General features: G+C 31.0%; 1 protein-coding gene across 2 annotated transcripts in view; it reads right to left on the bottom strand.

The window, feature by feature from the left end:
• LOC107455667 (myoblast city) overlaps positions 1–16173 on the bottom strand; it is an 83088-nt gene that overhangs the window by 14568 nt on the left and 52347 nt on the right. For both annotated transcript variants that reach the window (XM_043057605.2, XM_071183659.1), the window contains exons 31-33: positions 4199–4284; positions 3440–3596; positions 37–1056 (exon numbers count right to left, since the gene is read on the bottom strand). In XM_043057605.2, coding sequence (XP_042913539.1) covers positions 37–1056; positions 3440–3596; positions 4199–4284 — 1263 coding nt within the window. The remainder of the gene's footprint in view (positions 1–36; positions 1057–3439; positions 3597–4198; positions 4285–16173) is intronic.

Below are 16173 nucleotides of genomic sequence, written 5' to 3'. Positions count from 1 at the left end.
GTAACACATGTTTTATTGTAAACAAAACAAACTTACTTTTTCATAATTTATAATTCCTCCCATCACAGCAGCGTCGACAACGCCATTCAGAAGCATACTGAGTGGATTGATTGGAAGATTTGGATCACATTTATGTTGAAGAACTAGGCTACAAATCTTCCTATTGGTGCTTTCCATTGTCTCGATGGCATTCTCCAAGGGACTGATTTCAATTGACTGAGAATTAGTAACAGGAAACCAATGCAAGATCCCGGGCAGAGGATAAGATATCACAAGATTAGTCCTTTCTAACCACATCGTGGCGAATTCATTGTCAGAATCTTTCTCGCCTTTCCTTATGGGACGAGAGTATGTGAACTTCTGAACTTCATTTACTTTATAGTACTTCAAAATCTGGTCATGAACACGCTTGTTCCTGAAACGTTCCCTTTCGTGCATCACAGGATCGATTTTGTTAATTTGCAAGTATTGTTTATCTGATTCTGTTATATCCTCACCAGGAGGAGCTAGTTTTGTCATCAATTGTGCATTCGGATACTGATTCAGCAGCCTGCTACTGAAATCAGTTAAAAGTTCATAGGGTTTTCCTCTATATACAAACACCTTATTTTGTAAGAACGTAGGGAATTTTTTACCGTAATAAGCCACCCGAAAATATTCAGGTTCGGGACGAACTTGCTTCATTATGTTATCATAAAATACTGACATTCTCTTTAACAAAGCACTCAGTTGAATGTAGTCAAATACTTCGTTCTCATATTGAGTGACTAATTCTTTACAGAGGGCAAGACCGGCTTCCCAAAGTTTTCCTTTATCAAAATAATTGATAATGTCATAGTATAAACATTCCTTCAGTTCTCGATGAGTCTCACAGGTGGGATGTTTGTCATTTTTTAACAGCTGTGATAATGGCTCATCACTCCACCGCAATAATTTAGCGTGAAGCTTTAAAGTAAAAGCGGCTTCTACATAATTTTCGCAATCCAGGTGAAGTTCACAAAGCTTATACAGATATCTAATATACATCTCCCTTCGATTGATCTCATGATAGAATTCCTAGGGAGAGAAATATCAATAATATTGTGGAGTCAATTTTTTTAAAGAAATATTACAATATAATATAATATAATTTTAAAAATAATTTTGAAGCTAGAATAATGTAATTTTTCAAGCTATTATTTTATTTAGTAAATCTGCATGTTCGATCCCTGGCCCAGACACCGGATTTTTGGGATACAGAAAATCCTTAGCGGCCATGTCGTATGATTATGCGGCATGTAAAAGATCCCTGGAGTGCCTTATTGGCTCTTGGCATTTCCGGTAAAATTAAATTCCTAGTGCACTTTAGCATCCAAATAGAGTCTCGGTGCTGCCATCTAGTGTGGCAGAAACTAGACGTCCAAATTAACATGGCCAACGGTATCTCACCCATTGTGGTGGCCCTGAAAGAGTGGATACCACCTCTAGAGAATGCACTATGTCTGCTCATCGGGAAGACTAATTGTGCAGCTCATAGGAAATAAAAAAATTTATCTATTAAACATTTAGTAATTAAATATCATTGATAGAAATATTACTTAGTTATTCCTTAACTAAGGAAACAAATATGTTGTATTTATTGCAAATGATTCTTCTTTTAGATATTAATAAGGAAAACCTAATCACTAACCCCATAACAACTTAGTGCTTAGTTTAGTTTTTCATTGCGAGTCACTTTGTAACAGCTGCATCAGTGGTTCACAACTAGGAGGGAGCTCCCACTCTCAAACCCTAACATTCACAAGTTTGTGAATGTTAGGGTTTTAAGGGGGAATTAGTTCAGATCTGACTACACTTGATTTCAAGTACAGATTCCTATGTATTATCAGAAAATGAATTTAGGGAATGTTTTAGGGAATGTGTGCTTAAATCATACAGTGACAGGAAGAGCTCTCAGGACATTGTTATTGTTTGCAAAGTTATATCTGTGAGGATCAGGGCCTTTCATTTACATTATATATTAAAACTATTAGATTTTAAAAAAATTAATTAGAAGTTTAAAATGATTTGTATTGTGCTTTTGCAAATACCATTCCATGTATCAAATTAGCAACAAAAAAAAATAACAATCATTAGAATCCCATTAAACAAAGCGACTAACAACATGCTTGTTTCTAATACTATTAATTTTTTTAATAATTGGTGTATTAATTTAATTCCCTTAAACAATTAGTTTGCTAGTATATAAAACTATGAAGGTTTTTAGGCATATCATAATTTTATAAGTTTTTATAGTTTAATTTTTCAAACATATTAAAAGAATAATCAAAATCTGAATAACTGTAATAAATATATGTTTTAGATTTTTAGAAGGGGGAATGAGTTTCTAGCAATGACGAAGAAGGAAATGAATTGAAATAGGTTGGGAACCACTAATTTAAATGTTACAAAGTTTCTAGATAGTTCAAGTGATAAACATCTTATATTATAATACAAGAAATTTACATTTTAACTTCTAGAGGAAAATGGTTATTTAATGAGCCACAAAATTCATTAAGTAATTCAAAGTTTTTTTGGCTCATTAACTAATCCAGTGATTATTTAATAAGCACAAAAATAGAGACAGACTATTCAGTTTTGGTTATAAAATTAAATGATCCCAGAATTTCTAATTAAATAATTAAAAAAAATTTTTTGAATGGCAGGCACTGGACTTTATATGTTTCGCCTTAGAAGATGCCAGAGGTGTTACTCATTTTGCATTACCCAGTGGGCACCTGTGAACCAAAGTCACGGAGGCAAGTAACATTGCCCACGCCACACTGCCACAAACCCGTTCATAGGGTGGGCCACATTCACACATCACACACAACAAAGGACAACACAAGAGAGAGAAACATCCATGCCCAGAGCGGGATTCGAACCCGCGGCCACTGGCTTCGAAGTCAGGCGTGCTAATCGCTCGGCCACCTGGCCAGCAAAAAAAAATATTAAAATATGAACTATTATCAACTTAAGATTAATTTGTACAAGTTTTTCAATTAAATAAATAAAGAAAAATTGGTTTGTTGTAGGGAGAAGCAAGGATCTATTATCTCAAACTAAATGTGGGGACCAATAGAGACTGGCTATTAAGACATAGGGGAAAATAAAATATTCTATACTACAATGTAGGGTTCCCGTAATATTATATATATATATAATATTAAAGAAATTGTGACCGAATATATCTTAAACAATATCTGTCTAAAGCTTTTAAATGCAACAAAATTCAAGTTGTAACTTGTTAATACCAATTAATATCCCTAATGGTAAATACTAAATTATTTTAATGTCTACAAATTTTATTAGTTTTAAGTTTTTTTGAAATTTTGCACAATTTTACAAGGAGAACATATATATGATCAAATGAATATAAAATATTTAGCAAAGGAAACAAAATAAAATAATAAATTCATACCAAAAGATTAACAGTACAACTCATTCTATTTTCCTTATTTTCATCTGTGACTATTGCACGATATTCCAAAAGTCTTTTCATTAATCTTACAACAGTTCTAACAAAACCCATGCCTTTTTCATGCATTGTTTGATGATTTTCGCACAGTCCACCAACACTAATTAATTCATTGGGAAAAATTATAAGCAAAATATAAAACAAAAGTACTAAAGGTTCTATATTTAAATATTAATTAAATGTTATTCTTGAAACTAAATGTTATTCTCAAAGCTAAAAATCAGAACCATGCAGTAAAATTACTAGAAACATAAGTAACAAAATTTATTAGTTAAATAACAACAAACTGGCATTTTCTTTTAAAAATTCAACATGCAAAATGTAAAACCACAAAAAAATTTTAAACAAACAAAACATATTTATAAATCTTTATCTTTTCAGTTAGAAAAGTTCATGGCAAATCAGATGCAACCAAAGAAATAAACAGAAACTTGATGATTTTGTTGCTGCAGTTATGTTTATCATAAAATGAACTAAATTGTTTTATACTTATGGTGTTCTTTTTTTTCCCTAACACCTGAAATAATTAATTAAAAAATTATCAAATAGCTTTGAATTTAACCCATTTTCACTAATATGATATTAAATTGTTAAAATATTACTTTTTTTAAGAAATATACTTCCATAAATTAAATAATTCTAAAATTTCGAATTAGGAAATCAAAAGTAGAACACAGAATGAAGAGTAAAATGCATAGTTACATGTCCAAAAATAATTCTTTATATTCTTCATCACCTCGTCCACCTTCCACCAATGTATCCAACTTTGTGATCATTTCATACTCAAACTAAAAATAATAAAATTATTATGATATTAAAAATTATATAAAAAGATTTTTTACTCATAAAATTTCATTTAATAAAAATAGATATCAAATATTAATTAATATAAACTTCCTCAAGACTAAAGGTTAGATTTTATAGATAAGCAATTCCAAAAATGTTTAAATAATATGTCATACTTTATGTAAAGGACTTGGGAGACATAATTATAAGAAACACATTCAAAGCATTCAAGAGAGCCTTACTGGCAAAAAACTAAACTGATATTTTTGTAATAAAATGTTCTTCTCTGTCTAACTCATTTCCAGAGGAAATTGTTAAAACTTGTTAAGTACCTCATTTAATTTTTACAACATATTTTTTTTTAAATTTTCTGTTATGAAAACTGAATAAACTTTAAAAATGTAGTCTTAAAAGTAAATAATTTTTATATTTCACATCATTACATCTCATAAATGAAATTTAACAATTAGTCGTTTGAGATAAAGGATAGCCCAGTACATCAGAGTTTAAAAAATATAAGATCAAACATTCACAATATTCCCAACTCCAGCTACACATTATAAACTGAAAAAATTTATTAACAAAATATGATTTTTTTTCACACAGAAAAAGGTTGCATAAAAATAGTTTCAGAGCAATTGCATTACTGTTATTTCGCGGGGATACGCAGCAACGTTTATGATTTAAGACATTAAATTTTTGACATTAAATTAAGACATTAAATTATGTGTGTGTATCAAATGTGACGGCCCATTCGCTGTTTTTTTTTTTTTTTTTTCATTTNTTTTTTTTTATATAACTTCAACTTGAAAATTCTATTTTATTGAATTAATTCTCGAAAATGTTACTACTCTTCATCTTTGCGAATCAAGGATCGACGAAAGTACCCCCCCCCCTCCCGGTTCTTCTACTGCAGGCGTGAGTAAAGAAAAAAAAAAGTTAAAGAAAAATATGCAAGTCATTCTCTAAAACGAATGAGTAGGGCGAAATGCTTAAACGATTTATCTTCAAGGTCAAGTTTATCCCCACTTTCAGCTGAAGGTCAATTGTATTGTTTTTACTCACGAAAATATGTTTTCGAAATTTAGAGCTGTTTTACTAAAATGATGCAACATGATGAGCACGTGGATAATAGAGTGCGGGAACTGCCCTATTTATTCTATACCTAACGTTCTTTTTTAACATTTTGTAGCTGTTTATTCATTAGATTTTTTTTTTATAACTGGGATATTATAAATTAATTACATAAGAAATAATGCGTTCGCCATCATTTTAAGCTTTAATTTTGCACAAAACGAGAATATTTGTTTATTTTTTACATCTATTTTTTTTAAATTTTTTTTAAAGGTTTTTAGCAATTTATTAATTCGATAGGTTAAAATTTTAGAAATTTAAAATTAGCAAAAAGAAACAGGATGCTTTCGTCATTGTTTTGTGTTGAACAATTTTGCACAAAACGAGATTTATTTTACTTTATTATTATTTTGAATTATTGCAAGGATTTTTAGCTGTTTGATCATTTGATTTAATAATATTTAAGTATTTCACATCAAATGACAATAAAGCGACGTGATGTGATTGCGATTGTTCTAGATGGTACAATTTTGCGCCTAGTAAGATTCTTTTCATCAATTTTGTGCATTTTGATAACTTATTTTAATCATGTATTTAGATTCTTAATCACTTGGTTTACATATAATGCGAGTATTTTAAAATGGTATTTATTATCATAATGCGTCTGCTATTGTGATGCATTTGAATCACGCACAATTGTACACAGTACAATTTTGTATACATTTGAAAAGTATTTCTTTTTAGTCAAGTTTTACGGGTGCGGCAAATTTCAGCGAAATTATGTTGGGGATGATTAGAGACAAATCAGCTCGTTGTTTACCTCTAGTTAAGTCACGGGATGACGTCATAAAAGTTCGATGTCCGGCGTTCAGTGGGAGTGCTAACCACGCTCGTGAAACAATGTTTTTCTCACGAAAGAAGTCAGTTACTATAATTTGTCTAGGGTAAGAACTCCTCCGTCAAGAAGTCTGAGGCTGCTATGGAAACAAGAATCGCGCATTTCTGTGATGGTAGCTTCTCTTCACTCTAGGGCTAACACAATAAATCGAAGAAAAAAATTCCCTTTATATCACCGGCCCGAGCCAAAACCTGTCCTAAACAATGGCCCCACACCCCTACTTGAAATAGTTATACCTCGTTACCATAGTCATCGCCAAGGGTCAAAACGAATGGCTAGGGGAGTTCTTACTTTAGACAAACTATACTCAACTCTTCACCTGCTTGTAAAATAATTTATGCTAGATGCTCAGTAGCTTGTAATTGGTCGCCGAATCTCGATGTTTAAAAGGTCGAGACTTAACCATGTTTCTCTCTCTCCCTCGGTTTGGTAAAGCTACTATGTAAGTTTCTTCTCGAGGAAGTTGAGTACGTACTCCGGCACAAGAATTTGTTATGTGTAACTATGATTATGTTTTTTCTAATCATCTAATCGTTTGTCAAATAAATATGCTTCTGAAGGAGCTATGTTTTTTCCTGCTTTCTGCAACTCCGTAAATTCACTCTGCTATATATCTATTTCTTTAATGATGTTGTCGGGTAAAGTAGGCCAATACCAGCACATCAAGGGTTAGGCTAAGCGCAAACAGCTTTTTCGTTCCTCAAGGAAATAGATATCCCACAAAAACAAATTGAAAGAAATGTTATAAGCACACCGGACAAAAAATTAAGTCACCCTTTAGAGAAATCATAAAAAAAAACATCCTTTAATAACGTGTAACACCGCCTCTGGATATGAAAACCGCCTGAATTTGGTTAGAAAGCGATCTAACAAGGTTTTGGAGGTACGTCCAATCCAGCTCAAGCTACTCGCTGAGGATTTGATCGTGCAAATCCACCAAATTGCGAGGATATTGATTTCGCCGTTTTACTCGTTGCTCCAACATGTCCCACAAATTTTCAATGGGGTTCAAGCCAGGTGATTTTACAGACCAGTCTAGACGCAACTGAGTGTTCATAAAACACATTGTTATAATGAACTTTGTTGTTGTCCTCTTGAAAAATAGAGGCATCACCTGCGTACTCGTCATAAAGATGTTGACAGAAAAACAATACCTGATCATCCAGAATGCTCAAATAAACATGTTGGTTCATGTTAGTAGCTACCTCAGTAAGGGGGCCAAATCCATAATAAGAAAAACACCTCAAAACATGACAGACCTACCTCCGGCTTGAACCAACCTAACCTTGCACAAAGTCAGAATGAAATGCTTCATCTTGTCTTCAGTGAACTCGACGACATGCGTCATTTGAATAAAGGCAAAACCGTACATTCCGCAGTCAGCAACTTTCCACGTTCGGTGATTTCTAGCCCACTGAAGTCGCGCAGCTTTATGTGTTTGTGTGAGCAATGGCCTCTTAAGAGGTGTTCGACTCCAAATGTCCATTACATGCAGCTCCCGTCACAATGTTCTCTCCCTAAGAGGTTGGGATGGACATTCCTTCACTAACTGAAGCGATTTCCTGTCGGGTTTGGAAGCGATTTTGATTGACAAGATAACAATGTAAACTGCGTCTTTTTGCATAATTCGTAGCGAAAATCAACATGGTAAAGGAAAAATCTCATTTTGAAAAAGGGAAAATTAAGCACTTCTTAAAAACATCCAATGAAAAAAGCACCTTTAATGGTTTTTAAAAAATAAAAATCGAAAATAAGCACCTTTAAGCACTTTTTAAAAACGCTACGCACCCTGTTATTTATACTTAAAAGAATTTTTAGCTCCTATTTTGCACTAATTATTTCCGTTGCATTCGTTCATTATGAGGAGTTCTATAATAATGTTCCCAAAATTCATAGAACAATTGAGTATTACTTTTTAAAATACAAATAGAATTTAATTATTATTTAATTTTATAATTGTAAAACGGTAGATAAATAACTTCATAAAGTTTTACATGATACGGGAATATTATGCGATTGCCTTATAATGAAAAAACAACAATTTTAGTACTTAACTTTTTCTGGAAAAGAAAGAAGAAAAAAACGAAAGAATTTTTTTTTTTCCTGTCATTGGTGTTAGCGATTAGAGAATCATTTATCTTGTCAATATTAAGTCAATATTGTTCCCTTTTAAATAAAATACTATTTTGCACCGAAAAAAAATGACTTGAATTCTGTCATGTTTTTGGATTTTGTCAGTAGAAATTCCATAAGTTTTACAGCAAAAACTTTTAAATTCTTAATTAAACTTTTCTTCATTATAACTTTGTGTGCATAATTATTAATAATATAAATGACTATTAAAACTAGGGAACTAATTGAGACTCTTAGTGAATTAACAGTATATGCAATAAGATTAATAGTTTTTTTTTTTCGTAATTTAGAAATGCAGAAAAAATCTTCTACAGTTTCAAAGTGTAGGCAAAAATAAAGTAGAGAATAAATTTATAATTTAAGCACTGTCTGAAAGAGGAAGTTATGGCAATAAAATCAATAGTAGTAAAATCACAGCAGCTTTTTTAATTTATGATAACCTATATTAGCATGTTTCTAGAATGCTTTTTTTATCTAATCATTTAAACTGTAAGTTTGTTTAGTGAGCTTTAATAAGATATTTCATTTTATCAGATTTCGTCTTCTTTTTAATAAGACATTTTGTAACAATGCAATTTCCATGACAGCAAATATTAAGAATAATATTTCCATGACAGCAAATTTAAAATATTTCAAACTTCGTTTAGAAATATTTCAAGATGAAGGTGATCTCCTTTTTTTCATATATTTGACTATTTTTATTATTTACGGATAATGAGACACTTCAAACAAACTATATTGAGATTATTTACTCTTTGCTTGATTTTAATAATTTAACGTAAGTTTTAAAGGCTTCTAACAAAGGTTTCCTAAAACATTAAAAAAAATCTTAGAGAATTATTTTACTGTTTTAGGCTCAACGAAGATGTAATAAGAAGTTTGGCACGTCAAGAATGATTCTAAGCAGGATCAAGAAAAGAACTGATGTATAAATCACAGCTGTGCGAACATTTGTAAATCCTCAAAAGGTAAAATTAAAGTCAAGTTTTCATCAATAAGCCGAAGAAGAGTCGGAGTTACCAGGGGCAGTAAGGGGATATCCTCTAGAAGTCCACTAGTTGGTGAGAAACACCCAACAAAAAAACAAAGAAATATCGCTGAAAATGGGCGAAAAAATTAAGGAAGTTCAAAATCGCATTAGTAAATTAAATAATTAGTTCCATTATATTTCATATATCACTATATTTTATTTTTTTTAATTATGTTATAATACTTAATTCATTTAACAGTATTTAGTAGGAATCTATAAACATATTTTATGTGTGATTGTTACAGAACAACCTGTATGCAATATGTACAAATAAAATATATTCTTAAACTTGTGCATAATCTATTTATTGCATTTACTACTGAGAGAATCAAGGAATCTATAACATCCTTATTAAAAGAAGTATTTATGGACCTGTTTATCTCGAACCTCTGTTATATATACAGTTGAACCTATTTATCTCAAACCTCTTTATCTCAAAAACCTCTATATTTCAACATTTCTATAATTCCCAACATTTACTGTCTAAAATCAATGTATTTTCCATGTTTATGTCGAAATTTTCTTTCTTCAAAACCTCCATTTCTCGTATTTCATATGATAGAGCACAAATGTCAAAACTTTCTCTATCAGTAGAACTTGCAGACAGAGATGAATTTTGTAAACCCAGAGGAAGAAGGGATGAACAGGTTGGGGGTGTTTCTTGCACTTTCAATCACTATCCCTGCACTTCCTTAACTAGAAAGGAATACAATGATTCTGGCAGTATGTGAGGGGTTAATGAATAGTGACCACCAGGGGTTAGCTTTTCAACATAGATAAGAAAGCTAAAAATAGAAATTCATTTTCCCCTCAAAATTGCAACCAATGGAGCAAAGAATAAGTAGGAGTTTTCAAGTAAACTATAGAAAACAGTTGGTAGGCAAACTTGTAGATGCCATCAATGAAAAAAGTTCTCTTGCAAAAATAAAGATGTAATCAGAATTACTGTTTCGCCTGGAGAAATGTGCCTCTAAAAATAGTTTTAAAAAGCTGGCTTTAAGAACAACTGTGAAGATGATGAACAAGAAGTTGAAGACATCAGTAAAGAAGAAGAAACTGTCGAATCTGAAAATGCAGTGCCAGATTTGCCAGAATAGAATGCAATAAAATCTGGATTTAATGTTGACATTAATTTTGAAGATTTTTACAAGTGGACAATTGGTTGGCAACATGAGGAACATTGGCAGATGCGAAAATCATAGATAAGGTCAAAGGAATATCAGATGAAGAGGAAGAAGCTGAAGATCAAATTGATGAATGGAAAGTAAATGCAAAAGAGGTAGAAAAAGGTGTAGAATTCTTATAAACTATTATTGAATCCCTGGAAAATGTTGGCCATGAGGGATTTGCGCTCTATCTAACCTTAAAAATTAATAATCAAAATAAATGAGGGTCAGGGGTAGCAGCAAAGTTTTTTAAAATTTTAGGGTAATTTTAGGAACTTTTTTCAAAATATTTTAGGGGTAATATATGATTTTGCTAGGATAAAAACAGATCACAAGGTAGTTTATTACATAACAGAAGATTATTACAATTCATCCACACATATCATAAATAATTGCAAGCCATAAAATAAAGCTCTGAAATTTATTAAGTCAAGAATGAAATCTCTAAAGTGTAAAAATGAAATTTCAACTTTACATATTACCTATCAGAAATTAAGTGCACAATTCAGGAACAGGCAAAAGTGAGAATAAATCAAAAGAAAAAATAAATTAACACCAACTTGGATTTTTATTTAATTTTTACCTTCTTAATCAAAACTTTATTATTACCCTTTACCTTACTTTAATAAGAAAAACTATTGTGTGATATTATTAGATTTCAAATCAGCAATTTATATTAGAAGTTAGAGAAAAACAAATTAATCATGATCATTTTTCTAATATATTCTTGATATGATTTGTGAGATTCTTTTACTGCCCTCAATAGTGTTGTGGTGATCTTCAACACTCCTCCATAATTTTGAATGGTATCTTTGATTAGTCTAAGAGACATAATAGTATTCTCATGGTGACTCACATTAAGCATTGCTTTATTTATCGAAAAACCTCTCTCAGGATCAGAATTCCCATGTGGCAAAATTAAAACAGTTTTAATTAATGTAGTTAAATTCTTATATTTTAGATTATTGCTTTTTTATTTATATTTAGCCTATAACCCTAATTTTTTGTGAACACCAACAAAATTTTATCAGAATTTTAGGAATTTTAGGGTTTGCACATAGTTTTAGGAATTTTATGAATTTTAGGGGGAATGCGACCCCTGGAGATTATACGTCAAAAATCTTTGAAAAATTATTTTCAGTGTTAAATGCATGTTAACAAAAATTTTATGTAAATAGATGTATGTGATATAATTAAAAGAAAGACCTATATTTTTCTACTAAAAACAATCTACGCACTTTTAATAGAATTTCTTAATTAAATTTTTGTTAAAGTACCTGCATAACTCGAAACCTCTTTATCACAAATTTTTCGCCTTTCCCGTGAGATTCAAGACAAACAGGTTCGACTGTATATATAAAGGAATTAAATCAATTTCTCACGAAGGTTATGTTCTCATCATTGCAAAAAAAGTAATTCAATAAATATTGTTTAGCAATAAATGCTTCTTAGTAATGAAACAAATGCTTTTAAACTTAATTTTTTATATAGTTCCATTTAAACTTGTTTTAAGATTCAGGTTAACTGCAGGTTCTCAGTCAAAACTAATAAAATAAAAATACAGTCGAAACTCACAAAATAACTTTAAATTGTGTTCCTAATTTACCTGTAATCAATTCTCACTAAATCAGATAAAATTGGATATCATTTATATAAAATCAGATATTTTTATACATTAAGGTTAGATTTCAGGTGGATAAATATCATTTAAAGTTTAAAACTAGTGACATAAGTCATTAAAGGAAAATCCTTTCATTTATACATTTTTTTCTCAAGATCAATCGCAAATATATTTACACTGTTCAAAACAATTAAAGGATATTGCAAGTCTTGTATAAAATAACGGCAGAAGCAAAAAAAAAATTTTTTTTTTGCATCAAATGGAAGAATGCTTTAGGTGCAGTGAATTTGATTTGGCTTTCAACTTAATGTAGGACAAAGCGAAAAAGAATGATCGGCATTCAGTAGCCACGATAAGTGCGATGTCTCAACGAAGTCACTTAATCGAATCAAAAGCTTGGAAGGTTGTTGGCCGGTTAGCGGGCGCCAAACACAAGTCGAAGTAGCAAAAGCCATTGGAGTTTTACCGTTTTTTGGAGACGGGAGGCAGGTCGAAGATCAGGGCAAGGACGTAGACATGCAACAATACCCAATGAAGACCATTATTTAACGCTAAAGGCTCGGAGACTACGAAATGTGAATGCCACTCTTCTTCAACAACCTTCAACGAATTTCGCTCAGCTACTGGTACCACAGTTTCAACACAAACGACCGATTGTGTGTGTCACATTAATAGCAAGCACCATCACGCCCGCAACAGAGAATGTGAACTGGAAGAGAAATGAATGGAGCAATATTCTTTTCTCTGACGAGTCCCGTATCTCTGTTCTTCCTAATAGGCGTATTTTCATCTAGAGGGAGCGTGACAACTGAAACCATCTAGCTTTCGAGCATGAAGTCGTAAGGTTTGGCGGTGGTGGAGTGATGGTTTATGCTGGCATCTCCATTGATGGGAGCACCGATCTCCATATGATTCGAAATGGAGCTCTGACCGGTGGCCGATATAGGGATGAGATCCTGAGACCTATTGTAGTCCCTTACGCTGCAGCAATTGACAGACTTCATGTTAATTGACGACAATTGCAGACAACATCTTGCTAACTTGGTGAATGATTTCCTTTTAAGGAAGGGATCACAGTAACGGATTGGCCAGCGTGTTCTCCAGGAATGGACCCACTCGAACATGTTTGGGACATTCTAGGCTGACGAATTGCTGGACGCTTACCACCCCTACAAACTCTTCGAGAGCTGAAAAGAGCTCTTCTGGAGGAGTGGGACAGAATACTCCAGCCATTCATTAATAACCTCATCAACTCGATCCTGCAAAGGTGTTCAACGTTGCTGACTGTCCAGGGAAACTATACCTCCCTACTAAAAACAATTTTCTTTTAAGGAAATACCTTTTTTTATTTGCCCTTCTCATATGCACAAATTGTGCTTTTTTCCTTTTGTGCCCAAATGCTCAATAAAACTTTTTTTTCTTCTGAAAACAAATGTCATTTTTATCTCATATAGCCTACTACCTCTGTCGATAATGTATCAATCATTCAAACAATTCTTCAGGTGCAAGATCAACCCACAACCTCAGTACCCATTAATTGTTTTGAGCAGTGTATTTTGGCGCTATATAAATTTCCGGCTACTTTAAAATTTTAAAAATATCAATTATTTCCTTTGCAAGAAATTATTACTTTAAAGGGTGATAACATTTTTGAATACTCTTATTGTTTTTGTAGTAAATATTATATCTTTGTCAATTTCTAAAAAAATCTTCAAAAAAAAAGATTGCATTATTCTTTTTATCAAGATTGATTTACTAGAGAACATCACTAAAATAAAACAGGTTATGTTTTCTTACAATAAAAGTTAAATAGAATTAAATCTTTAAAATATTGTTCCAATAAAAAATGCTATTAAAATGTTACATTATTTTTTGTTAATGTTTCATTAAAAAATATTTTCATTTCTTCACAAATACAATTCCTGTAAAAAAAAATTTAAAGCATGCTCACTATATTTTTAAGAAATAATTATAGCTTGATTCAATTTAAGAACATAGCAAAAGCATCTTTTCTCTAGTTTTTACTTGGTAATCTCATGTTTGAGTGAATGCTATGAGCAAGTTACAAACGAAGTTACAGACTCACAAGTATGTTAATTAGTTAGTTCGATTTCAAGTACAACAATTAAAAAGTGTGGTATTGCCCAATAACCACTTTAGTAAAACAAATAACAGAATTTAAAGAGTGAATTTTCAGTTCTGGATTAAAAAATCCAATTATTTATATCAAGTGAATTAAATCCGTTAGATTAAAAACTAAAATCTTTTAAATATAGTTATGCATTTTATCAAACATAAATACAGTGTATTTGAAAAGTGATCCAAAAAGAAATTAATGACTTATTTTACAACAATTTATTCATCGCACACTTGAAAATTATTGAAAAAATGAACTTTTCCAACGATAAACACACCTGTGTAAGCGTTTATTAATTTATTTACCATAGCTGCCAACATGGGCAGGAAGACATCCAGTATAATTTATGAAATAATATAAATTTCTTGATAATTGCTACAAAATGTACTAAATGTTTTACGCATAGGGAATTTCAGGGATTTTCATAAACATCAAAATAAAGAAAATGCAAAATTTTCCAGTTATGATTAAGATTAAATGAACTTGAAATGCTATGTACAGGGTTATCACTCTTTCAATAAAGCAAAAATTAAGCATTTTTAAGGACTTTTTTGAAAAATTGTGGATTGTTTAAATTAATGCCATTCAGATTGTAGTTAACGCATAAAATAAATTGCATTCTATTTTTAATGATTTCATTGAAATCGTATTCTAAAATTAAGTGCAGAAATTAAGATTTGCAATTTTTTCATGTATATTTAAAAAAAAAAAAGAGTAAATAAAGAAATTTGACTAAAACATTGAAAAAATTATTTCAAGAAATTTTTATATTTCCCTACTAGACCAGCAAATGTGTTAGATTTACTTTTATGATGAACTTAAACAAAATCATTTCCAGCCAAATCTGTTATTAGGAATTAATTTTACAAAATGTAACTAAACATTTTGGCGAACTAATTTTAAAGCAACCAAATATTTGAACAAAAAATTTAAAAACAGTATATTAAGTTGCAATATTAACTGAATAAAATTACTATTAAAATCTAAGGATCTTTTAGTTGAGGGGATTTAAATTTTTATGTAACAATCTGCTTATCCTTAAGAAATAAAAATAATAGCGTAACAATCTAAAACTTTAAAAAATTATTTTTGACACCGAATCTTGATGTTTAAAAGGTCACGACTTAACCACATTTTTTTCTTTTTCCCTTGGTTTGTTAAAGCTACTAGATAAGTTTCTTCCGAAGGAAGTGAGTCTCCGTGCTCCACGCACTAGACTCTTGTGTAATTATGACTATGTTATCTAATCATTTGTACTTCATTCATGTGTTACAATCGTCAAATAAATATGTTTCTGTCCTTCAGAACTTCAGAACTTCTGTCCTTCAGAAAGGAACTCTGTTCTTTCCTGCGTTCTGCTATTTATTTAATGATGCTGTCAGGTAAAGAAGTCCCATACCTGCACACCAGTAAACATCATTTTACAGCTCAAAATGTCATTGTTAAATAACAAATTATCCAGCTATAAATATCTTAAAATAGCTGATAGCAATTAAACAAGATAATGAGAACCTTCAAATTACAGAAATTTTTCATCATTTCATTTTTTACCAAAATTATAAAATTTCATAAGAGTTCTAAACAAACCGAATAACTACATAATACATAGGATGTCGATTACCTTAATAATTTGCAACACTACCTACTTCATACAATGAAAATACAGTAGAATTCAGATTTAAAGTCACCCATTAATATTGATTTCCCTTTTTTAACCTCTTTCCAACTTCCTTTTCATTTCCTGTATCAATAATATAAAATAAAAAAAATGCCAGTATTTAGAGGGCCCAGTAACACTATTTCCATGAAATATTGATGTTCCAAGCACGTCT

Source organism: Parasteatoda tepidariorum, chromosome 7 (genome assembly GCF_043381705.1).
Source record: "Parasteatoda tepidariorum isolate YZ-2023 chromosome 7, CAS_Ptep_4.0, whole genome shotgun sequence".
NCBI classification, from domain to species: Eukaryota; Metazoa; Arthropoda; class Arachnida; order Araneae; family Theridiidae; genus Parasteatoda; species Parasteatoda tepidariorum.
This window is presented reverse-complemented; position numbering and strand designations above follow the sequence as displayed.